We start from the raw sequence: 26,114 nt of genomic DNA, 5'->3' as shown, positions 1-26,114 counted from the left end.
CAATGGCTCATGCCTGTAATCCCAGCAGTTTGGGAGGTGGAGGGCGGTGGATTGCTTGAGGTCAGCAGTTTGAGACCAGCCTGTGCAACATGGTGAAATCCGGTCTCTACTAAAAATATAAAAAATTAGCTGGACGTGGTGGCAGGTGCCTGTAATCCCAGCTGCTCAAGAGGCTGAGGCAGAAGAATCGCTGGAACCTGGGAGGCCAAGATTGCAGTGAGCCATGATTGTGCCACTGCACTCCAGCCAAGATGACAGAGTGAGACTTCTCTCAAAAAAAAAAAAAAGTAGCTGGGCATGGTGGTGGGCACCTGTACTCCCAGCTACTGAGGCTGAGGCAGGAGAATCACTTAAACCAGAAAGTTAGAGGTTGCAGGGAGCCAAGATCATGTCACAGCACTCCAGCCTGAGTGACCTAGCGAGACTCTCAAAAAAAAAAAGTTATTATGAAATCATGAATAGCACTTGTTTGGTTGCTACTCACATGTCAAACAATGTTATTTGGCTTAAGGTACTGGTTTTTATTTTATTTTATTTTATTTTTGAGACGGAGTTTTGCTCTTGTTGCCCAGGCTGGAGGGCAATGGCATGATCTTGGCTCACTGTAACCTCTGTCCCCAAGGTTCCCACAATTCTAAATACTTACTAAATTTAGTCATACTATTTTTTAGCAGCTAATGGCATCTGTTACCCATTAATTTTATCCATTTGCTTTTTTGAAAAACAAATATTTTTTTAATTCACTCTAAATTGAGACTACATTTACAATCTTCAATTTTTCAGTGTTGAAATAAATCAGAGTAGAGCAATATGTGTATATAATGTGCATTTTCCTGCCTATCAAAATTCTTCTGGCCAGGCACAGTGGCTCACGCCTGTAATCACAGCACTCTGAGGTCAGCTGTTCAAGACGAGCCTGGCTAACAAGGTGAAATCCCATCTCTACTAAAGATACAAAAATTATCCGGGAATAATGGTGGGTGCCTGTTATCCCAGCTACTTGGGAGGCTGAGGCAGGAGAATCACATGAACCAGGGAGGCAGAGTTTGCAGTGAAATGAGAACACACCATTGCACTGCAGCCTGGGTGACAGAGAGAGAATCCATCCTTCATTTACTTGGAAACCCTGGGAAGCCACCTATAAAATATTCCCCTTGAATAGTTTAGCCAGGATTTTAGATTTCAAAAGGTCAAAAACAATCATTGAGCAAAACCAAGATCTTTCTGTTTCTTGTTCGTCATCTGGCCATTTTCGTAAGTATGGCAACTACGCCAAGCCATTGAAAAGATGACAATATTCAAGGTGTTTAGTTTAGCCAAGCCATTGAAAAGATGTGGTTTTTGTTAATTTTATCCTGTTTCAAATGTTTTCTCTAGTTGTTTTGTCCTGTGACTCTAAAAGAAACTGTCTACTAACTAATCGTTCATTCAAAAAATATTCATATTAAGGTGTTTACAGTTTAATCTTGTATTATAGTATAGTAGAATCCTCTATAATTAGAAGTTAATTATAAATTTATTGTTTTTAAGGTTTTTCAAATGTGAAAACAATTAGGTATGCTTTTTGAAGTAAGTACAATTCTAGGACATTACCCACTGGTCTTCATGGTATTTCTGTAATGAATACTATAAAGCTGGGTCACCAGAATGGTGCAGACATGCTGATTAAAACAGAATGAGTTCAGCATTGTTGGTAGACTATCAGTATCCCAGAGGCTGATCATTCACTACAGCTTACTAAATATTGTTCTATGATGCCAGTGAGCACTTTTACTCAGGTTTCCCTTTTCCTACCATTAATGTGGTCCTGTTGTGGTCTCCTGTTTCTCTTAAGCTATCCCACATGAGAGGTGATTATTTCTTGAATGAATGAAAGTCCCTTTTTTACCCTCTGCCATAAGATCCTCTTATTCTCCTTACTGAAATCAACATGGAGGAGGCAGGAATGATGACAAAATAAAGTATTCCTTACATCAACTGTACCCCAACTTATCTAATTATGCCTAGACATGCATGAACTTGCTACAACCCAAGTCCCAGTCTGCATTCTTTCCTTAGTAGGGAATAGGCTGCTTTTCTAGTTCCCCCCAATGGACCTCCGTTCTCTCTTACCTCCTTTACGTGATTACCTTATCTAAAAAGTTTGAAGTATTTAACCAATTGGGACTAGTTTAGACTGTGCGGTCCAAACCTAAGCAATAGGGGAAAGACACAGGTAGAAGCTGCACCGGAGATAATAAAAACTCCTGCCTCCTTTGTTCTGTGCACCCTTGTCATTGCTTAATTTACGAGGTGAACCCTTCTATAGAAGTAAATTTGCCTTGCTGAGTGCTATTTCTTGTGCAGCACCGAAAATCTGTTTCTAACATGTGTTTGAGACTCATAATCTGGACCAGTGGCTCCAAGATTTTTATTCTATACAAGTGGCCAATGAGCAGATGAAAAGATGCACAACATCTTAATTCATTAGAAAGATGCAAGTCAAAACCGCAATGATATATCACTTCATACCTACTGGTACAGGTATATTTCAGAAGACAGATCAGTGTGGGTGAAGATGTGGGGAAATTGAAACCTTGATACAGTGCTGGTGGAATGGCAAAATTAGGCAGCAGTTTTGGAAAACATTTTGGTAGTTCCTCCTGAGGTTAACATAGAGTTACTACATGTCTTAGCAGTTCCACTTCTGAGTATATACTCAACTGAAATCAAAATAGGTCCACACAAAAACATGTATATGCATGTCCGTAGGAACATTATTTGTTATGGCCAAAAAGTGAGAGCAGTGCAAATGCCTATCCATGGAGGATGAGATAGACAAATGTGATGTAGTATATGAGGCAATAGTATTCAGCCAGAAAAGGGAATGATGTACCAATATGGGACACAACATGGATACATATTAAAGACATTATGCTTGATGGAAAAAGCTATACAAAAGGGTCATGTATTTTATGAATTCATTCATATAAAATTCCCAAAACAGGCAAATCCTTTGAAACAGAAAGTGGATTAATTGTTGTCAAAGGCCGGTGGGGAAAACAGAAAGTGGCTGCTTGATGGGTGTGGAGTTTCTTTTTTGGGTAATTATACTGTTCAAAAATTACCTAGTGGTAAGGATTGTAAAGCATTGTGAATATACAAAAAGATACTGAAGTGTAAACCTGAAAATAATTAATATATTGAATTTGATGTTATGTGAATTTTATCTCAATAAACATAATTTTATAAAAAAAACTTCAAGCCACTGTTGCCAATGATAAAGACTAGATAATATGCTCTAAATGCAGCAGAAAAACACAGAAACACCAAATAAGCTGAAAGGAAAATTGAAAATAAAATGAAAACAGAGTCCACAAAGTTCTACTGAAGCTTTAGTCACCTAGATATTCAAATAAAAACACCCAGGTTCAACTGTGTAATCCTCTGTCATAGAAGTTTGGATGCTTTTGGTAGATAATTTCATTGGGCATATCAATGTGACATAAAAAGTGCTTAAAACATAATTTTTTAAAAAATTATAAATTCATGACACTCATAAAGATGGGAACACATATTAAAATATTTATTTAACATCTGAGGAATCAGCTGATATGATAACCAGTACAAAAAAGAGTCAAATGGCCAGGCACGGTTGCTCATGCCTGTAATCCCAAAACTTTGGGAGGCCAAGGCGGGCAGATCACAAGGTCAGGAGTTCGAGACCACCCTGACCAATGTGGTGAAACCTGGTCTGTACTAAAAATACAAAAATTAGCCAGGCGTAGTGGTGGGCACCTGTTGTCCCAGCTACTCAGGAGGCTGAGGCAGAAGAATCACCTGAACCCAGGAGGTGGAGGTTGCAGTGAGCTGAGATTGTGCCACTGTACTCTAACCTGGGTAACAAAGAGAGACTCCATCTCAAAAAAAAAAAAAAAAATCAAATGTACAGCAAAAGCAATATAAATTGGAAATAATTAAACAAATATGTTAATGGAGGGAGACTCATATTATTGTACTGTGAGGAAAGAAACAATTGACACTCTACTGGACAAGACATTGTGAATGTCTTTCAGTGACCTAAACCTTACAAAAAGTTGTAAAAGCATTCAAAGAGAACTGGCTAGAGTGTGATAATCTGTAGTGGTGTCCTCTAGACAGGGCAAAGTATTCTATTCATGACACATTTTTGTCCACAACAAAAAGTCAACTGAATAGCTACAGTTTCTTTAAAAAGAGGGTTCAGTCATTAGAGAGATCAGATTCTAATCATGGGCATTTCTAGGCCCAGTCTTGATCATGGTCAAGTTGACACCAGTGGCATTTAAAACTCTTGGTGAGCCGGGTGCAGTGGCTCATGCCTGTATTCCCAGCACTTTGGGAGGCAGGCGAATCACCTGAGGTTGAGAGTCCTAGACCAGCCTGACCAACATGGTGAAAACTCGTCTCAGCTAAAAATACAAAAATTAGCTGAGTGTGGTGGCGCACACCTGTAGTCCAAGCTACTTGGGAGGCTTAGGCAGGAGAATTGCTAGAACCCGGGAGGTGGAGGTTGCAGTGAGCCAAGATAGTGCCACTGCACTCCAGCCTGGGCTACAGAGTGAGACTTCATCTAAAAATAAATAAATAAATAAAAGTAGACTTCACCTTCTTAGCAAGAGCAGAACTGCAGTTCTCCATGATATGTTTGGACACCTCTTGTGGGAGATCTGCTGTGCCCAGTGCCCGGACTCTTCCATGCTTATGTTTCTTGCTGCCACTCTTGAGTACCTGATGCCCCATATCCTGGAGCTGGTGACCAATGAAGCTCATAGTAGCCACGGAAGGTACAGTTATATTACCATCTATATTACATATAATTATATATGTGTGTATTATATATATACATATATAAAATGTATATATATATGTTTTGGACAAAGACGTATTCAAACAGCAGTTAATGGATTTTAAATATTCAGAATCAAAATTATTTATAAATATATTTTATTACAAACACAATTATTCATCTTATTCATAGCCAAAACACCTGATCTGTCTAATAAGCACTTATTTCACAGAGCTACATAGAGTTATGAATGGCTAAATATATTTTATAAGGAAAAGTATACTCTATAGAAATTCTGCCTTAATTGATGAACTCAAAGCTGCAAGTGTTATAAGCACTTTTATGGCTGCACTAAGTTAAAAATAAGTGTTCCATCAAGTGTTGGGTCAATCTAACTCCTTCCTCGTAAGTATCAACATTTGAAGTTCTCACCTATTCACCAAAGGCTCAAAGGGCACCCTCTGGTATCTCTGGCCTTTTCATAGACAGATGATAAGAAGCTGCCCAGCTCATTTCAAGTTCAGGGTCAAATGGATTGTTCTAGAAGTTCCAGTTTACCGTGTACCAGCCATGTGATTCTGTATATTTATTTATTCTCTCTAAGCAGCAGTCTCCACCTGTGTAAAATAAGGATGATGAGTTTCTCTATCTTTGGGTTATCCCAAATAAGAAGTCAATTTGAGCTTAAGTTTAAGCTTAATGCAACGCTTGGCACCACAAGGCATGACACAGGATGCTAAATTGGATACCTGTATTTTACAAAACTATAAAACTTTGAGTTTCTTTCCTCTCCTGCATTTTCACATGTATTTGGTTTAATCTCTAAATCTGTTGAAGTTGAATAGATGTGTAGACAGGGATTGAGATTAGTAATCTCATTTACAAAAGCATCAAAAAGAATAAAATACATAGAAATAAATTTATTCAAAAAGGTAAAAGATCTATTCACTACAAACTCTAAAACATTAATTAAATAAATTGAACGCACTAAAATATTGAAAAATACACCATGCTCATGAATTGAAAGAATTAATATTGTGAAAATGTCCATACTACCCAAAGTGATCTATAGATTTAATGCAATCCTTATAAAAATTCCAATTATATTTTTCTCAGAATTTAAAAAGTAATTATCAAATCTTTATCAATACAGAATAACCTAAGAAATATTGAGGAAAAACAACAAAGCTATAGGCATCACACTGCCTGGTCTCTGAATACATTACATAGCTAGAGTAAGGCCAGGTGCAGTGGCTCACATCTGTGATCCCAGCACCATGGGAGGCCAAGGTGGGTTGCTTGAGCCCAGGAGTTCTAGGCCAGCCTGGGCAACATAACAAAACACCATCTTTACAAAAAATACAAAAATTAGCAGAGTGTAATGGCACAAACCCAGAGTCTCAGCTACTTGAGATGCTGAGGTGGGAGGATTCCCTGGATCCTGTGAGGTTGAGGCTGCAGTGAGCCATGATAAAGCCACTGCACCCCACCCTGGGCAACAGAGTGAAATCTGTCTCAAAAAAAACCTACAGTAAGCAAATAGCGTGGTACTGGATAAAAATAAATACACACTAATGAAGCATAATAGCAAGTCAAGAAATAAATGTATCTACTTCATTTCTGGTAATGAAGGAACAACATTTTCACCAGTAGGCTTCACCTTTCAGTGTTCTATCAATAAATATTTATCAGTAGATTATTTTTAATCAAACTTCAAGCATTCTGTAGAAGGCCAAATGAGTCCAGTCAGATGAATGTGAACATGAAATTTTTGTGGATTTATAGTTAATGAGAATCATTTATGAAAGATTTACCTTATATTTCTGTAGTTGAATTTTTTGCAATTGGTCTAGTGGTGAGCACAGGCAATAAGAAACAGATAAATAAATAAGTAAATAAATAAATAAATAAATAAATGTAAAATGAGAAATTAAATCAGTGGCCTGAAGAAAAAGTAGATTGCTTTTTAAAACAATGAAGAAAGAACGCTTACTGATCTTTTTTTTTTTTTTTTTTTTTTTTTATCTGTGATGAAGAGTCAGTCAATATTTCTCTCTCAGAAGGCAAAAAAAATAAAAAGGTGGCCAGGAGACAGGACTAACTTGTATCTCCCACTTGGATGGACAGAACAGCATGTGGAGACTCTCATCATGAACTTTTGCTCCAGGAACTACCATAGGAACATACCAGGAAAACCAAAAGAATGCACAGACTCTTTGAAAGAAGTGGCTTGCAACTGCAACCTCTGCGAGACTACTGAAAAATAGCAAGTGCCCAAAGTGTGAGAGGGGGAACATTCATCTCTAAACACACATACTCAAAACCTGAAAATCCAGATCACCAGAGAAGGATTTAGCCTTACCTAGGGCTGAAATGAACTTAGAGAGGCAAGCAAAATATAAAAGCAGAAGAAGCAGTGGGAAGAGCCTCACAGGCACTCTTGGTCCTCAGGGAAGCCATTTCTGACTTTATCACACAGGGGTCCTTGGCAAGGGCTGCCAGTGGAATTGGGGAAGGGCCACAGGGAGAAGGAAACTTCCAGCTAAACTCTGTAAGAATTTTGACCTAGTGTCAATGTTCTTGGCAAAATCGGCATGGGGACAGTGAATGGGAAGCACAGATGTGGGCACAGAAGCCATGGCAGGTGGTGAGGGGTGGGGCCTGAAAGCCCAGGTTGCTTTCTCAATGGCGAGGCTTATAGCCTGGGACAAGATCTCAGTACTGCTCACCGACTGGATATAAACTTGGTGCTGTTGGTGGGTTAGGGAGCAGAGGCAGCCATAATCCCCCTGGGAACATAACTCCATTGGCCTGAGAACCATACTTCCAAGCCCACAGCAGCTGCAGCAAGCCCCACCCAAGGAGAGTCTGAGCTCAGACATGTCTAACCCTGCCCTCACCTGATAGCCTTACTCTACCCACCCTGCTAGCTGAAGACAAAAGACATACTTTCTTGGGAGCTCTATGTTCCCACCCATTGCCTGAGAAACCTGAATACTTATCCAGGTGACCCGATGGCAAGCTTGCATCCCCCTATACTACCACAGCTGATGCTGTATTGAAAATCCCACCTCCAGGTTGGAGGCCAACCAACTCAAGCCATTATAGCAACTCATCAAAGAACCCCAGCCAGGTGGTGTGGCTCACACCTGTAATCCCAGCATTTTGGGAGGCTGAGACAGGCGATCACCTGAGGTCAGGAGTTCCAGACCCACCTGACCAACATAGAGAAACTGCATCCGGTTTCTACTAAAAATACAAAATTAGACAGGTCTGGTCTTGCATGCCTGTAATCTCAGCTACTTGGGAGGCTGAGGCAGGAGAATCCATTGAACCTGGGAGGCAGAGGTTGTGGTGAGCCAAGATCACACCATTGCACTCCAGCCTGGGCAAGAAGAGTGAAACTCTGTCTCAAAAAAAAAAAAAAGCAAACAAAAACCCACTCCAATAAAGGAGAAAACAACAGCTAATTCCATCACCTGCAACATCCTGGCTAACCAGAAGTCCTCCTCAGTCTTTGTGTCTCATGTGACAACTTCACTGCTAGAACAACCAGCATTCAAAAAAAAAGCCAGTGCACTAAACAGAACTACAACCAACAACTCTCACAGAGTCCACTTTACTCCCGTGCTGCTTCTACCAGAGCAGGTGGTAGAATCCATGGCTGAGAAACCTGAAGACAGATCACATCACAGGACTCTTTGCAGACACTCCCCAGTACCAGCCCAGAGCCCAGTAGCTCCGCTGGGTGGTTAAACCTAGAAGAGCAATAACAATCCCTGCACTCTGGCTCTCAAGAAGCCCCATCCCAAGGGAAAAGGGGAGAGCACCACATCAAGGGAACACCCCATGAAACGAAAGACTCTGAACAGCACCCCTTGGGCCTCAGATCTTTCCTCTGACATAGAAAACCCAAATGAGAAGGAATCAAAATAAAATCTGGTAACATAACAAAGGAAGGATTTTTTAACGCGTTTGAAAGACCACACTAGCTCCCTGGCAACGGATGCAAACCAAGAAGAAATCTCTGAATTGCCAGAAAAAGAATTCACAAGGTCCATTATTAAGCCACTTAAAGAGGTACCAGAGAAAGATAAATACTAACTGAAAGAAAATTTTTTTAAATACAGGATAAATAAAAAAACAATTACAACTTCTGGAAATGAAAGGCACACTTAGAGAAATGCAAAATATAGCGGAAAATTACAACAATAGATCCAAACAAGTAAAAGAAAGAACTCCAGAGCTCAAAGACAAGGCTTTTGAATTAACCCAATCTAACAAAGACAAAAAAGAATTTAAAAAATGAACCAAACCTCCCAGAAGCTTGGAATTATGTAAACAACCTAACCTAAGAATAATTGGTGTCGCCCGGGAAGAAGTGAAATCTGAAAGTTTGGAAAACTTATTTGAGGAAATAATTGAGAAAAACTGTCCTGGCCTTACTAGAGATCTAGACATCCAAACACAAGAAGCTCAAAGAACACCAAGGAAATTCATCACAAGAAGATCACCACCTAGGCACATAGTCATCAGATTATCTGAAGTCAATATAAAGGAAAGATTTTTAGGGGCTGTGTGACAAAAGCATCAGGTAACCTATAAAGAAAAACACATCAGATTACCAGCAGATTTCTCAACAGAATCCCTACAAGCTAGAAGGGATTGGGGTCCTATGTTTAGCCTCCTTAAACAAAACAAGTATCAGCCCAGATTTTGTATCCAGTGAAGAATTTTGTATCCAGAGAGAAGATCCAAATAAACTTCATAAATGAAGGAAAGATACAGTCTTTTCCAGACAAACAAATGCTTAGAGAATTCACCACTACCAAGCCACCACTATAAGAACTGCTAAAAAGTGTTCTAAATCTTGGAACAAAACCTTGAAATACACTGAAATAGAACCTCCTTAGGGCATAAATCTCACAAGGCCTATAAAACAATAACACAATATAAAAGGTATTCAGGAAACTACTGGCAAAATGAATAAAATAGTCCTTCACACCTCAATACTAACGTTAAATGTAATGGCCTAAATGCTCCACTTAAAACATACAGAATGGCAGAATGGATAAGAGTTTACCAACAAAATATCTGCTGTCTTCAAGAGACTCACCCAACACATAAGGACTAACATAAACCTAAGGTAAAGGGTTGGAAAAAGATATTCCATGCAAATGTACCCCAAAAGCAAGCAGTAGTAGCCATTCTTACATCAGACAAAACAGACATTAAAGCAAAAACAGTTAAAAAATAAAAAACACAAAGAGGGACATTATATAATGATAAAAGGACTAGTCCAACAGGAAAACATCACAATCCTAAATATATATGCACCTAACACTGGAGCTCCCAATTTATTAAGCAATTACTACGAGACCTAAGAACTGAGATAAATGGCAACACAATAATAATGGGAACTTCAATACTCTACTGGCAGCACTAGACAAGTCATCAAGACAGAAAGTCAACAATAACAACAAAAAAACACAATGGACTTAAACTATACCCTAGAACACATGGAGTTGACAAATATTTACAGAACATTCTACCCAACAACTGCAGAATATACATTTTATTCATCAGCACATGGAACATTCTTCAAGATAGACATATGATAGGCCACAAAACAAGTCACAATAAATTTAAGACAATGAAAATTATATCAACTACTCTCCCAGACTGCAGTGGAATAAAATTGAAAATCAACTCTAAATGGACCATTAAAACCATGCAAATATATGAAAATTAAATACATTTTAGAAATTAAATACAGGAAATTAAACAAAAAATTAAATTTAAGATCAATCTGTTTCTGAATGACCATTGGATGAAATCAAGATTAAAATTTAAAAATTCTTTGAACTGAACATTAATAATGGCACAACCAATCAAAATGTCTGGGATACAGCAGAAGTGGTGCTGAAAGGAAAGTTCATAGCATCAAGTTCCTCTGCAAAAAGTCTGAAAGAGCATAAGTTGACAATGTAAGATAACACCTCAAGGAACTAGAGAAACAAGAAAACCGAAACCCAGCAGAAGAAAAGAAATAACAAAGATCAGAGCAGAGCTAAATGAAACTGAAACAACAACAACAACAAAAAAAAATCCAAATGATAAATGAAATGAAAAGCTGGCTCTTAGAAAAGATAAATAAAATTGATAGACCATTAACAGCATTAACCAAGAAGAGAGAAGATCCAAATAAACTCAATTAGAAATGAAACAGAAGATATTGCAACCGATGCCACAGAAATACAAAAGATCATTCAGGGCTACTGTGAACACCTTTATGTGCACAAATTAGAAAACCTAAAGGAGATGAATAAATTCCTGGAAACGTACAACCCTTCTAGATTAAAAAACAACAACAACTCTCAACAGACTAATAACAAGAAGCGAGATTGAAATAATAATTTCAAAAAATTGCCAGCCAAAAAAAAATGTTCAGAACCAGCAGGATTCACAGCTGAATTCTATTAGACTTTCAAAGAAAAATTGGTGGGGTCAGGGCCAAGATGGCTGACTAGAAGCAGCATCTTATGGAAAAGAACCATAATAGTGTGTGAATCCTGCACCATAACCTGAGGTATCCAGGTTCTCTCATCAGAACTGACTAGGTGGCTAGTGTGACCCATGGAGAGGAAGAGCAGTGTGGTGCGGCAGCCCACCTGACATCCACGTGGGCTTGGGGAGCCCTCGCCCCACAGCCAAGGGAGGCGGTGAGTGAGCCTACTACCCATCCTGGGAAACTGTGCTTTTTCCATGGAACTATGCAGCCCACAGATTAGAAGATTCCACTCATGAACCCACACCACTGGAGCCTAAGGTCCCAACTGTTGGAAGCAAGAGCTCAGAGTCCCAAAGAAAACGAGCACTGAAACAAGGAATTTCTCAGCAAGGCAAGGCAAATTTACTTCTGCAGAAGGGTGTCAGTCATGTCTCTGGCTGTTGTGAGAGCACAGCATACAAAAGAGGGAAGGAGTTTTTATCCCTAACACAGTCCCTACTTCTGTGTCCTGCCGCCATTGGCTGGAGTCAGACCTCACAATCTAAGCTAACTCGATGGCTATTTTAAATCGAGACTGGCAGGAAGGTTGTTTACAGAGCAGGTAACTAGGAGCGAGGAGGACTTCTTCCAAATAAGGAAGAGATGTGGGTTACGGATTGCGACTGGGGAGAAGAGATGTTTACAGAGCAGGTAGCTAGGAGTGGCCAGGTACAAGGAAGTTGATTTTGAGAACAAACAAGGAAGTTACCCTTTGAAGAGGAACTTACTATGCCTGACACAACCCTGGAGCTGAGCCTCAGCCTTTGGTAAAATGGACTATTTCTTTGCATTCCAAAAAATGCCAAGGAATTTTACACTTTGTGCAGGTCCTTGAATTTTACTAGCATTAATTTCCCATTTTTGAAATAGGAGCTGGGTTTTTACCTGCTCCAAGCCCTGGCTGACTAGTTCTTCAGTTTTCTCCTGACTGGGCCACCTGGACAGCTGCTTTTTTCAGAAATAGGCTGATAGCTTTGAGCTTGATCAGTCAAGACATTGACTGGCATTGGGCCAGGGCCAGTCTGAAAGTCAGATTAGCATTTTCCTTTTCCAGCTTACATTTATCTTGTAGCAATCAGCCTCTATCTTGACACATTAACTCATAAGCTGTAAGCAAACACCATCCACTTTGGGAGATCCCGTCAGCATCTCCTTTGGTGACCGGAATCCCCTGCAGCACTTCATGCACAATCAAAGGTTTAAATTGCACTAATTTAGATTCCCAATTCCCACAAAGGCCAGTTCCCCTGGACCATTTAATCATCAACAGGGAGAACTGGGGGAGTTCCCATCCCAGGATATGGGAAGTCCCTGAGCCTCCAGCCCTGTCCTTCTGGTCAAAAAGGGGCACACTTTTGTTTTCAAATCCTATTTGTGATGACAAAAATGTTCTGTGAGGGGGAGAAACAAAGATACACACACGATACCATTAAGGTTAAAAAACTTTTATCCCACATAAATGGCAATGCACACATAATAAAGTAATAATATAATAAGCAAATGATATAATAAGCAAATAAATATAATAAGCAGCTTGATACAATAAGCAAATTGCAATAAGAAGAGGAGATGGGAAAAGAGATAAATATATATATATTTACCCTCACCAGACTATGAGGGATTCACCACCAGAGAGGCAGTCAACAGCCACAGCTCCAGAGTCAGCCACCTGTCCGTGCACAGACAAGGAGAGGTCTCATGAAGTTTCAGGGTGGTCTGGGACCCTAGCTCTTTTGTAACGGTCGTTTGGCATAAGGCCCAGTGATGAGGGCCCTTCACGACTTGCCTCAAGGGACACAAAAAGGTCAACCTTTTTTTGTGATTATCTATTGTTTTTCAACAACTAATATATAGGAACAGATTGAAATAGAGATTTCTTGGATACAGCGCTGGATGAACATCTCAGGGGCTCACACAACCTGTTCTGGGACTTGGTGACAACTGTTTGTGCCCACATTCAATTGAGTTCAAATTTAATATGTAACTTTTCCTCCACAAATTCCCCTGTCTTGATGAATCGGCTCTGTCTAGGCAAAGGGCAAAATGAACCCCTTGGGCTGTTACACAACTTCCGCCTCTTGGCTTCAAGCGATTCTCCTGCCTCAGCCTCCGGTGTAGCTGGGACTACAGATGTGCACCCCCACACCCAGGTAACTTTTTATATTATTAGTTATTATTATTATTTATATTATTAGTTATTATTAGAGATGGGGTTTCACCGTGTTAGCTAGCCTTGTCTTTAACTCCTGACCTCAAGTGATCTGCTTACCTTGGCCTCCCAAAGTGTTGGAATTACCAGCGTGAACTATCCGTGCCTGCCCCTAAATGATTTCTTTCTATCTCCTATAGCTGTTGGAAATTACTTAAAGGCTGTTTCAAATTGAAAAAATAAAAAGAATGTGGATAAAAATAAAATATAAATAGTTTAAAAAAATTACAAGATATTACAAAATATATGTGTAAATCTGGAGTGGTCAAAAATGACAAATCTGATTTATTTATAAGGTTTTACTAAAATTAGCTTTAATAGATAATACTCTATTACCAAAGTAAAAGTTGATTTTCTGTTGAACAAAAATTTTATGTATTATTCATATGACAGCAAAATACTGCTGTTCACCTTTTGTATACATTCAACAAGAGAGCGTAAACAAGAGATAAAATGTTCCCATGCTCGGGGGTGGGCCTGGCTCAGCTCAGGGAGGAAGCCCTGTTTGAAAAGCCAGCTGCTTAGGCTGTCACTCTTCGTTCACTCAGCCCAGCATCTGATCACATCTTCTGTCTCTCAGGGCCTGAGGGGGTGGGGATTTAAGCATTATCCAATCAGGGACCCTGGGCTGGAAACTGTCCAATCAGGCACGCAGCCAGAGTGAAGCGGAAGGCTTCCGGGTTTTGCAGGGCCTTTGTCTGTGACTGCAGCCGGCGCTCCAGGTCTGGTCTTCACTGCTCTGTGTCCTCTGCTCCTAGAGGCGCAGCCTCTGTGGCCCTGTGTCCTGCAGGTATTGGGAGATCCACAGCTAAGACGCCCGGGAGCCCCTGGAAGCTTAGAAATGGTGAGAGTGCCGGTCCAACATCCCGAGAGAGGGGGACGTGCTGGTTGGAACCGGTGGGAAGTGGCTGTGGCGGGACTGAGGCCTCTGCGCAGTCAGCTCCACAATCTGCACCCTGAGTTCTTGCCCAGCTCGGCCTCAGTCCCATTCAGCCATAAGATGGCGGCTACGCTGACAGCCGGGCTCCCGGGCGTCCTGTGTCTTCCCCGCGCAGTGACTGTCCTCTGGCCTGGAGCGCTCTGTGGGCAGCTCTGCAACCGCAGCGCCCCGTGTCTCCTAGAAAGTGCAAGGACCACCAGAGGGTCGTCAGGGGAGAATCCTGACTCGGGGTGCGGGTTCAGGAATGGGAAGAGCTTTGGTCCGTGGGGTTTAAAGTTTCTGTTTTCTGCTGTTAAAAATTTATGGGGCCAGGCGCGGTCGTTCACGCCTGTAATCCCAGGACTTTGGGAGGCCGAGGCAGGCGGATCACTTGAAGTCAGGACTTCAAGATAAGCCTGGCCCAAATGAGGAAACCCCATGTCTACTAAAAATGCAAAAATTAGCTGGGTGTGATGACAAATGTCCGTAATCCCAGCTTCTCAGGAGGCAGAAATGAGAGAATCGCTTGAACCCCGGAGGTGGAGGTTGCGGTGAGCTGAGATCTTGCCTGGTGACAGAGGAAGACTCTGTCTTAAAAAAAAAAAAAAAAAATTATGGGAGTCACCGCAAAAATATCAAATAATTTAATCAAAGGGTGAATCCAGAATTGTATAGCACCCAGCTACAGTCTGTAGTTTGTGGTCCATGGGAGTGGCTTGAAGAAAAGACATTCATAAAATGCATGATGAAGAAAACCAAATTCAGTAATTGGTTAGGCTTAGTTATGTAGTTTCTTAATTTGTACAATCAAGGTAGAAATTTCCTAGTTATGGCCGGGCGGGGTGGCTCACATCTGTAATCCCAGCACTTTCGGAGGCCAAGGCGGGTGGATCACGAGGTCAGGAGTTCAAGACCAGCCTGGCCAATGGGTTGAAACCCTGTCTCTACTAAAAATACAAAACTAAGCCGGGCCTGGTGGCACGCGCCTGTAATCCTAGCTACTCGGGGGCTGAGGCAGAGAATTGCTTGAACCCAGGAGGCGGAGGTTGCGGTGAGCCGAGATCGTGCCACTGCACTCCAGCCTGGGCAACACAGTGAGACTCCGTCTCAAAAAAAAAAAAAATTCCTGGTTATGTAATTACAGTTTAATTGGCAGTTTATAGTTGCTTAAGCCTAAATTTTGTTTCCCCTAATGTAGTAATTTCCCAAAAAATGCACATGAGCTTAGATTTTTTTTTTTTGAGGTAGAAATCCAGAGACTAGAGCCTCTTCAGTCTAATTGCCTGCCACTTAATTATTTTTACACCCCACAGCGGACTGATTTTCCCTGGCATTTTCCACGTGTCCCAAGCAAGGCCTCAAGTGTACCCCATGTTCCTCATTATTTTATTTTTATTTTTTTTTTGAGGCGGAGTCTCGCTGTGTCGCCAGACCTGGAGTGCAGTGTCAGATCTCGGCTCACTGCAACCTCCGCCTCTCAGGTTCAAGCGATTCTTCTGCTTCAGCCTCTGGAGTAGTTGGGACTAAGGGCACGTGACACCATGCCCAGCTAATTTTTGTATTTTTAGTAGAGATGGGGTTTCACTATGTTTGCCAGGAATGCTAGTTACCAAGGAAAAAAATAGGGAAAATCTCTCTTCCATTTTGGCTGTAGACAATGAATATATTTCCACAGGAAAATGTGGTAGATACTTGATGAGTTACATAGATTCATCAACACATTAGTTCCTCTTTTTGCAGGGGAAATTTGTGACAGTGAATATCTCAGTTCTATATCCTGTTGAGTTCTGAGTTAAATGCTAAATTATATGTGATGAAACATGGTACCTTCTAGAAGTGTTCCCATATGACTAATTTTTTACTACATTATTTTATTTATTTATTTGTTTGAAACAGTCTCACTCTGTCACCAGGTTGGAGTGCAGTGGCGTGATACCGGCTCACTGCAACCGCCACCTCCCGGGTTCAAGCAATTCTCCTGCCTCAGCCTCCTGAGTAGCTGGGATTACAGGAACGTGCCACCACGCCCAGCTAATTTTTTTGTATTTTAAGTACAGAGGAGGTTTCAACATGTTGGCCAGAATGGTCTTGATCTTCTGACATCGTGATCTACCTGCCTCAGCCTTCCAAAGTGTTGGGATTACAGGCATGATTTGCCGCACCCAGCCTACTTATTTTTAAGATAAATAATAAAATAATACATATATTTTCTGAAAGAAGTAGACATATTTGCTTTTCTTATGGAGGTATCAAATGCAAGCACCTTAGCCAGGTGCAGTGGCTCACGCCTGTCATCTCAGCACTTTGGGAGGCCGAGGTAGGTGGATCACTTGAGGTCAGGAGTTTGAGGCCAGCTTGCCCAACATGATGAAACCCCATCTCTACTAAAAATACAAAAATTAGCCGGGTGTGGTGGCATATGCCTGTATTCCCAACAACTTGGGAGGCTGAGGCACAAGAAGGTCTTGAACCTGGGAGGCGGAGGTTGCAGTGAGCCAAGATCATGCCATTGAACTCCAGCCTGGGCCACAGGGTGAGACTCTGTCTCAAAAAAAAAAAAAAAGAAAAGTAAGCACCTTAAAATTTCCTTCTCTTATATAAACACTGTGTTTGAGTAATTTCCCTGGATTTTTCTAACACTTAGTTTCAAAAACCAAGTGAATAACTCTGACATGGAAATTAAAGCTTGAACCTAGTGACTCCAAGCTAAGGCTGATACTAAGCCAGCAACAGGATGTTATTAAAGACTCAGTTTTTTCTGGGGAGCCTCCCCTGCAGATGTCCCAGCCTGCTCACCCCAGCCATACGAGGCTTTATCCTGAGAGAAGCCACGGAGCTGTGGAAAGCTGGGGATCCACAGGCAGATGCAGTTGAGGTTAAGATGAAAGGAAACTGAGAGGGTCTTACTGATGATGAAGTTGTTAGGTTTTGCGGCACTTTCTACGCTTTGTAAAATAAAAAATATTTATGTTAAAAAAATGAATTCCAAAAAAAAATTGCAACAGCAGAAAATACCAACTAAGTATAAGATCTTTATGGCTTGCAAAGATGTAGGCAGAAAAGGGCTTTGTTTTTTAGGGAGGAGGAAACAAGATTAGAAAGGAGGTGGGAAGGGAATGGCAAATGGAGAGTGAAAAAGTCAGATCTTAGATCAGAGAATGTCTTACCCTGAAATCAGCATGTTCTTAGGAGGGACGTAAAATGGGGTTGTATGCTGACTCCGACTGAGGGTAACACAAAGTTCAGGAGCCTGAGGGAGGGAGATAAGCTTAAGAAGAGTTCGATTAAGGGATATTTTATTTTAGGCTAAGTGTGGTGGCTCATGCCTGTAATCCCAGCACTTTGCGAGGCTGAGGCAGGCAGATCACCTGAGGTCAGGTGTTTGTGAGACCAGCCTGGCCAACATGGTGAAATCCTGTCTCTACTAAAATAAAAAAATTATTAGGAGGCTAAGGTGGGCAGATCACCTGAGGTCGGGAGTTCGACACCAGCCTGACCAACATGGAGAAACCCCATCTCTGCTACAAAAAAAAATCATCAGGTATGGTGGTGCATGCCTGCAGTCCAAGCTACTTATGAGGCTGAGGCAGGAGAATGGCTTGAACCTGGGAGGTACAGGCTGTGATGAGCCAAGATCACACCAGTGCACTCTAGCCTGGGCAACAAGAGTGAAATTCCATTAAAAAAAAAAAAAAAAAATTAGCCAGGTGTGTTGGTGGGTGCCTATAATCCCAGCTACTTGGGAGGCTGAGGCAGGAGAATTGCTTGAACCTGGGAGGCAGAGGTTGCAGTGAGCCAAGATTGCACCACTGCACTCCAGCCTAGGTGACAAAGTGAAGAAATATTTTATTTTGAGCGCTGAAGACAAATTCAGCTGATTATTTTAATGAGAAAAAGGAGAAAATGTGCAGTGTGTGTGTCTGTCTGTGTGATAGGTAAGAAAAGAGAGCACTGTCTAAGTCATAATGGGAAGAGTGTTTCTTTCCATAAACTGTTTCTGGAGCATACAAAGGATGGAGAATTTTATTAATCACAAATATTTTCCAGGATTATCTATGTATTTCATCTTTCCCCACCTCTTTTCTTTGTCATGTACATTTCTTCCATTTGACTTTTCCTGGGTTGTACTTTTTATAATAAACTAGTAAACATAACTACCGTGTTTTGCTGAGTTCTGTGAGTAGCTCTACCAAATTATTGAAATTCAGAGAGGTTATGGGACTCCCCAGTTTTTAAACAGTAGCTCAGAAGCATAGATAAGCCCATGGGGTTTGTGATTAGCATCTGCAGTGAGGACAGTGTTGTGGGACCGAGCCCTGAATCAGGGTCTGTGTTGACTCTGGGTGATGTCAGAATTCAAATGGTAGACAATGAGTTGGTGTCGGAGAATTGTTTAATGTTCAGCTAACTCTACAGATTTGGTACCAGAAAAAAGATATCACAGAAGTCTGGCCTGGAATAAAACTCTAGGTGTTTCGGAATGGGAGCTCTGCTGTCTGGTACACAGGCTGTCACACTGCCCATTGTCCTGTGATTGCAGGTATTCTCCCAGGGTGACAGAGGACTGAAAACTTAGAAAAAAGGAGCTCTGATGACAGACTCCCTTTTCCCACAGCTGCCACCACAGGATTCCCACCCACTCACAAACACACTAGACATTGACATGTCCACCCTCCTCCCAGGAGTAGGCACCACCCTCAGGAACTTCACTACGGCATTTTTGATCCTAGTGTTTCTTGTCAAGAACCCACAAGTCTCTACAAGTCTCCTGGCATATCCCCACCCCCAGACACTGAATCTGCAGCAGCAACCTGTTTTCTCCACCAACCTAGCATTTTGAATCAGCTGTTCATAATCTCGTATGTGTGCCTGCACACAGTAATAAATCAGAGTACAGCTGCACCGGGACCACTATCTGTAGCAAAAATCAGTCCTCTCACCTACATTGCACTCTCTCCCACACAGGGATTTAATTTTTTCTTTTAGCTTTTATTTTTGTTTTGGGGTACACGTGGGTTTGTTTTGGTGCATGGGCATTTCTCGTGCAGATTTTTTTTGTCACTGAGGTATTAAGCATAGCACCAAACAGGTATGTTTTCTGATTCTCTTAGTCTTCCACCCTCCACCCTCAACTAGGCCGCAGCATCTGTTCTCTTCGTGTTTGTGTGTTATTATTTAGCTGTTACTTATAAATAAAAACATGCATTTGGTTTTCTGTTTCTGCATTATTTTCTGTTCCGTTTTTTTTTTTTTTTTGGAAACGGAGTTTCACTTTTGTTGCCCAGGCTGGAGTGCAATGGTGTGATCTCGGCTCACTGCAACCTCCGTCTCCCAGTTTCAAGTGATTCTCCTGCCTCAGCCTCCTGAGTAGCTGGGATTACAGGCGCATGCCACCACACCCAGCTAATTCTGTATTTTTAGTAGAGACGGGGTTTCTCCATGTTGGGAAGGCTGGTCTCGAACTCCTGACCTCAAGTGATCAACCCACATTGGCCTCCCAAAGTGGTGGGATTACAGGCATGAGCCACTGCGCCAGGCCTCTGCATTTGTTTTCTAAGAATGATGGTCTCCAGCTTCATTGATGTTATTGCAAAGGACATGATTTTTTTTTAATGGCCACAGAGTATTCCATGATGTTTATGTACCATATTTTATTTTGACTAAATCTTTTATTTTATTTTATTTTTGGAAAGACATGGTCTCCCTTATTGCCCAGGCTAGAGTGCCATGGCATGATATTGGTTTACTTTAGCCTCAACATCCCAGGCTCAAGCAATTTTCTCCTGCCTCATCCTCCCAAGTAGCTTGGACTACACGTGGGCGTTACCACACCTGGCCAATTTTTCTTGTTGTATTTTCCATGGAGACAGGATTTTGCATTGTTGCCCAGGCTGATCTCAAACTTCTAAGCTCAGGGAGTCCACCTCCCTCGGCCTCCCAAGGTGCTGGGATTACAGACATGAGCCACAGCTTCTGACCATACCATATTTTCTTTACCCAGTCTACCACTGAAAGGCATTTAGGGCCTGTCCTTGTCTTTGCTATTGTGAATAGTGCTGCAGTGAACATGCATGTGGATGTGTCTTTATAATATAATAATTTATATTTCTTTGGGTATATACCCAATTATGAGATCCCTGGGTCAAATGATAATTCTGTTGTTCTGTGAGCAACCGCCACCCTGCTTTTTACAGTTGTTGAACTAATTTACACTCCCACCAGCAGAGTATAAGCATTCTGTTTTCTCTGCAACCTTGCCAGCATCTGTTATTTTTTGACTTTTTGAAAATAGCCATTCTGACTGGTGTGAAGTGATATCTCATTGTGGTTTTTCTTTTAATTTCTCTAGTGATTAGCAATGAGCATTTTTTTCATGTACTTCTTAGCCACATGTATATTTTCTTTTGAAAAGCATCTGTTCATCTTTTTTGCCTACTTCTTAATGAGGTCGTTTGGATTTTTCTTTTAAAGTTGTTTAAGTTTCTAATAAATTCTGGATATTAGACCTTTGACAGAGGCAAAGTTTGCAAATATTTTCTTTTATTCTGTAGGTTGTCTTTTTCCTCTGTTGATAGTTTCCTTTGCTGTGAAGAAGCTCTTTAGTTTAAATAGGTCCCATTTGTCAATTTTTGCTTCTGTTGCAGTTGCTTTTGGTAGCTTCATCATGAATTCTTTGCCAGTTTCTGTGTCTAGAATGGTATTTCCTAGGTTTTCGTGCAGTGTTTCTTATAATTTTAAGTTTACATTTAAGTGTTTATCTTGAGTTGATTTTTGTATATGCTGTAATGAAGTGACCTAGTTTCAGTCTTCTACATAGTGCTAGGTAGTTATTCCAGCACCATTTATTAAAGAGAGAATTCTTCCCACATTTCTCTTGTCAGCTTTGTCAAAAATCTCATGGTTGCAGGAGGGTGTCATTATTTCTGGGCTTTCTATTCTGTTACATTGGTCTTCAGCCTAAGTCTCTCCAGCCTGGCTTATCATTGAGCCATCAGCCCAGGGTCACTGGGATTCCCTCACAATCACCTAGGTGTCTTTGAGGCATTTGAGGATGTCCAGAGCAGAATTGTGTTAGGCTGACAAAAGTGGTTAATTCTGCTTCTGTCTCAGTGTAAGGGAAATGAGTCATCCTGTTAGTTCATCCCCTTGTACAAGAGGTGTCTTTGGTTGGTACCCAGATGAGAGTTTCTCCAGTTTCTTAGTACTTGGATGATAAAGAAGGAAAAGATCTGGAGACCCAAATGGATAAACTAGTTGCTTCCATTTTATATGGCCATTAAAAAAAAAACTATGAAGCAGTCTTGGTTCCTACAATCCAGAAGCTTTTAGTCTAGACTAGCAACTGGATAAATAATTGAATTATGCATCATATGGTTGGTATAATAAATAGATGTGTCCAAAATCTTGGGCTTTAGGCCACTTTCTTTATATTTTTGAGACTTCTGATGTCTACATCTGAAGGCATATTTATGAACAGAAGAATTGTTATTAAAGTTTTTTTTTTTTTTTTTTTTTGAGACGGAGTCTCTGTCACCTAGGCTGGAATGCAGTGGTGTGATCTTGGCTCACTGCATCCTCTGCTGCCCTGGTTCAAGCGATTCTCCTGCTTCAGCCTCCTGAGTAGCTGGGATTACAGGTGCCAGCCACCACGCCCAGCTAGTTTATATATATCTTTTTTTTTAAATTTTTGTATGTTTAGTAGAGACGGGGTTTCACCATCTGGTCAAGCTGGTCTCGAAATCCTGAGGTGGTGATCCACCCACATCATCCTCCCAAAGTGCTGGGATTATGGGCGTCAGCCACCACTCCTGGCCGTATAATTTCTATTTCTTTTACCTTGCTACATGTACATATTTATTTTCTAATAAAATTACCCTAGAAAAGCTGGGTGTGGTTGCTCATGCCTGTAATCCCAGCACTTTGTGGGGCTGAGGCAGGTGGATCGCAAGGTCAGGAGTTTGGGACCAGACTGGCTAATATGGTGAAATGCCGTCTCTACTAATAATACAAAAATTCGCCGGGCGTGGTGGCATGCACCTGTAGTTCCAGCTACTCAGGAGGCTGAGAGAGAAGAATCACTTGAACCCTGGAGGCAGAGGCTGTAGTGAGCCGAGATGGCACCACTGCACACCAGCCTGTGTGACAGAGCGAGACTACATCTCAAAAAAAAAAAAAAAATTACCCTAGAAAACCTTAAAGGATTTGTTTAAATTGCATATTAGAATGTAGTATAAAGTTGACAGGGCAGTGGCTAGAAAATATTAAAATTACAGAAACTCTGGGATTTAAGGTTTTTTTTAGGTAAGCTTAGAAAAAACAAAACTGGTAGTACCGCAGTGACATAGAGAGCAGGTCCTCACCCTGACCCAGACCTGTTCAGATTCACCCTTTTTGGAGGCCTTATTTAGGTCTGACCCTACCTTGGAGTCTTTCCTCAGAGAACTGATTAGAAGAGATGAGAGTTTTGACTGGTGAATCCTGCTGCCTTTCTAGAGCTGGTGCTCAATTTCCTGAAACCACAAAGCAGATAAATGGGATGAATACAGTATGTATTTTAGGGCCCTGGATTTTAAATGTTCTATTAAAACCAGTGCTTGCAGAGACATTCTATTTAGCAACTTGTTTTCTATTCCTGCAGATCCAGTAGTTGCTCCATAAGTCACAAAAAAGTAAATATAAAGAGAATAAAATTTTGTCTAAACTACATTAACCTCTTTCTTTCTGTATCTTTCATCTATTTTTAGCTTTTATTCTGTACAATTTAAAAAAAATTGATGACAGAGAAACAGAAGAAGAAATAAAAATGCCGGGCCCTTTATCTAAATCTTGAAAACTATTAAACCCTTAGTACCAGCTCCCAGGGTGTTATGAGAATTAAATCACATAATGTGTTATTCCCAGCACAGTGCTCTGTATCATTCTCTTGAGCACATAGTACCTGCTTAACAAACATTGCATTAGTACATGGGTACATGTTGTTTTTTAAATACAGACTTATTCAGACATTGCTGCCTTGTTTCCTCTGTAAACTTTGAAGAGACATCAAATAATATAAAACTTTAGGATGGAGGTGGGTTGTCCTTGTTTGTATGAGAAGTATTTGGTTGTGACAAGAGTGCTAAGTGTAAGGGACCATGTGCTGTGCCTGCTTCTCTGACTAATGATAATAATGAGCTAATGGGGAGCAACATCAGCATTGACAGGGAACTTGTTTGAAACACCCATTCATGGACCCTTTTCAAACCTGCAGAATCACATTACATAAGGTGGAGCTAAAATTACCAAGTGAATTATAAGCTAGTTAAAGCTTGAGAGGCAATGCTTAGCTTAGTGATTATCAGCCCAGGCTGCTCATGAGGATCACGTGGCCAATTTGCAGAAATCTCTTGTGCCCTCCCCACAGCTTCTGTTTATTATTCTGGGTTGAAGCATCCATGTTGTTTTAATGAAGGGCCTCATGTGACTCTAAGGTGAGGCCAGAATCAGGTATGAGGCCTTCAAAATACATTCATGAGCGTTAAGTTCCACCTTTGCACTAAAGGGTAGCCGCAGGGTCTGTTCTGTTTGGGTTTGGTAGGGACAGATCAGTGGCACATATTTCCATTACTGTAGCAGAAATGGATGGTGTCTGTGGCAGGGGAGGGCACCTGAGGACAGGAAAGGAGAAACTTATATTTTCATCTTTATGGAGCAGCTCATCGTTCCTGAACCTCTTCTGTTTCAAAGGACAGAAATGGGTGAATTTTTCTGTCTTTTTCTGCCAGTTGATGTCATGCTAGCAGGTATACTTGTGGTACTGACACCTTTAAAGGCATATTCTCAAGATTCAGGTGTAATTTGTCCAGAGAATCTCATCTGAGAAGGAATTCCAGTGAAGGAGGAGATAGGAGGGAAAAAAAAAAAAGGCTTTTCTTTAGGTAAACATGCCTCAGCTGAAAAGCTGCGTCCACTCTGCCTTCTGGAATGCTGTGCATTTAGTACTTGCAAACCTTTACTTCTCTACTTGTGTTTTTCCTCCCTAAGGAGTTTGGTTTAAGTACTTCTTAAAATTCTTAGAATAGTCAAAGCTGTCTGAAAAATGTTTCTCTGCTGTATCCCAGAGCCTTTTCTTCATTCTCTACATCATAACTTCTCATATGCCATGCAGATTTCTCAACAAGAATTTATGATCTGCAATATTAAAAATGTTCCCTTTGTGGCTGTTGAACATGGAAAGATGTGGATACTCAAGATTTCTATTGGGGAAAACTGTGGTCCTTAGTAAAGATGGACAACATGTAATGTTGAGGCTCCATTCATGTGTTCTCTACTAAAAAAGGCAAAAAATTAGCCGGGCGTGGCAGTGGGCGCCTGCAATCCCAGCTACTCAGGAGGCTGAGGCAGCAGAATAGCTTGAACCTGGGAAGCAGAGGTTGCAGTGAGCCGAGGTTGCACCACTGCACTCCAGCCTGGGCAACAGAGTGATTTTCCATATAAAAAAAAAAAAGAAAAAAATTCCTTATTTAGGTCGGGCGCGATGGCTCACACCTGTAATTCCAGCACCTTGGAAGGTCGAGGTGGGCAGATCACCCGAGGTCAGGAGATCGAGACCAGCCTGGCCAACGTGGTGGAACTCCGTCTCTACTAAAAATACAAAAACTAGCCGGGCATGGTGGCAGGCACCTGTAATCCCAGCTACTCGGGAGGCTGAGGCAGGAGACCCACTTGAACCCAGGAGGCGGAGGTTGCAGTGAGTGGAGATCATGCCATTGCACTCCAGCCTGGGGCACAAGAGTGAGACTTTGCCTCAAAAAAAAAAAAAAAAAAAAAAATTGCTTATTTAAATGGGATGCCATTTATTACCCAGAAAGTTCTGAAAAAACTTATTATGACATACCTGCTCTCTAGGGTGCTAAATGAAGTCTATTTAAAATTATTACTAAAAATTATAGAACATAGGAGTTATCTGTATTTTGAGGTTTGCATAAAACTGGTGGTTCTTTATGATTGAATCAGATTTTATTTACTTTTTTAAAAGAGGAATATTTCAACAGTGATGCTGTGTTCTTCTGTGTGCATTAGCACATCATAAAAATTTCTCCTAGTGAAGTTAATGGTTAGTGATTCACTTGCTTAAATAGCTCTCTGACAGATATTTTTCACTATGTAGCTGATTATTTTTCTCTTCATTATTAAGTATCTTTATGCAGCTGATGTGAATAAACGACCACATTTAATCTGGCAGCTGTCCTTTTTTCTTAATTCTTTCTACATATTTTTCTTTGGAAAATGAAGACTCATCTTTGTTTACAGGCCAGAAAAACTGGTAAAAACAGGCTCTTCCACTTACTGGATGTTTGACAAAATATCCTTCTTGGGCCAAAAACATTGACATTATTGGTGAGCTTGTTAGAAATTCAAAAAATCAGACTTTATTCCAGATCTTCTGGAAAAAAACCCCTGTATAACAAGGTCTTCAACTTATTGTATATATTTAAATTTGAGAGGTACCTTCTAACTCAGCATGTCTTTTTCGTCTGAAAAATATTCACAACTCATTCCATATCTTGTAAACATAGCACTAAAAAATGTACATGTTCATGTTCATACCCTTAATTTTACAGTTTACTATCTAGAAAAATACACGAAC

General features: G+C 40.8%; 2 protein-coding genes and 1 pseudogene across 6 annotated transcripts in view; 2 read left to right on the top strand and 1 right to left on the bottom strand.

The window, feature by feature from the left end:
* LOC129459394 (zinc finger protein 431-like) overlaps nt 1-26,114 on the bottom strand; it is a 402,258-nt gene that overhangs the window by 227,515 nt on the left and 148,629 nt on the right.
* The window catches only part of LOC134732303 (zinc finger protein OZF-like), a 319,666-nt pseudogene that overhangs the window by 185,150 nt on the left and 108,402 nt on the right, over nt 1-26,114 (top strand).
* Nucleotides 14,244-26,114, top strand: part of LOC129459396 (zinc finger protein 737) — a 32,732-nt gene continuing 20,861 nt past the window's right edge. For 3 of the 5 annotated variants that reach the window (XM_063616358.1, XM_063616359.1, XM_055236112.2), the window contains exon 1: nt 14,245-14,410. In XM_063616358.1, the coding sequence (XP_063472428.1) occupies nt 14,408-14,410 (3 nt within the window). In that variant the 5' untranslated portion in view covers nt 14,245-14,407. Of the gene's footprint in view, nt 14,411-26,114 lie in introns of all 5 variants that reach the window. The other 2 variants (XM_055236113.2, XM_063616360.1) reach the window with 2 other exon arrangements.

The sequence above is a fragment of the Symphalangus syndactylus genome, chromosome 13, assembly GCF_028878055.3.
Source record: "Symphalangus syndactylus isolate Jambi chromosome 13, NHGRI_mSymSyn1-v2.1_pri, whole genome shotgun sequence".
Lineage (NCBI taxonomy): Eukaryota > Metazoa > Chordata > Mammalia > Primates > Hylobatidae > Symphalangus > Symphalangus syndactylus.
Note: the sequence above shows the minus strand (reverse complement) of the source record. Positions and strands in the feature narration are given on the sequence as shown.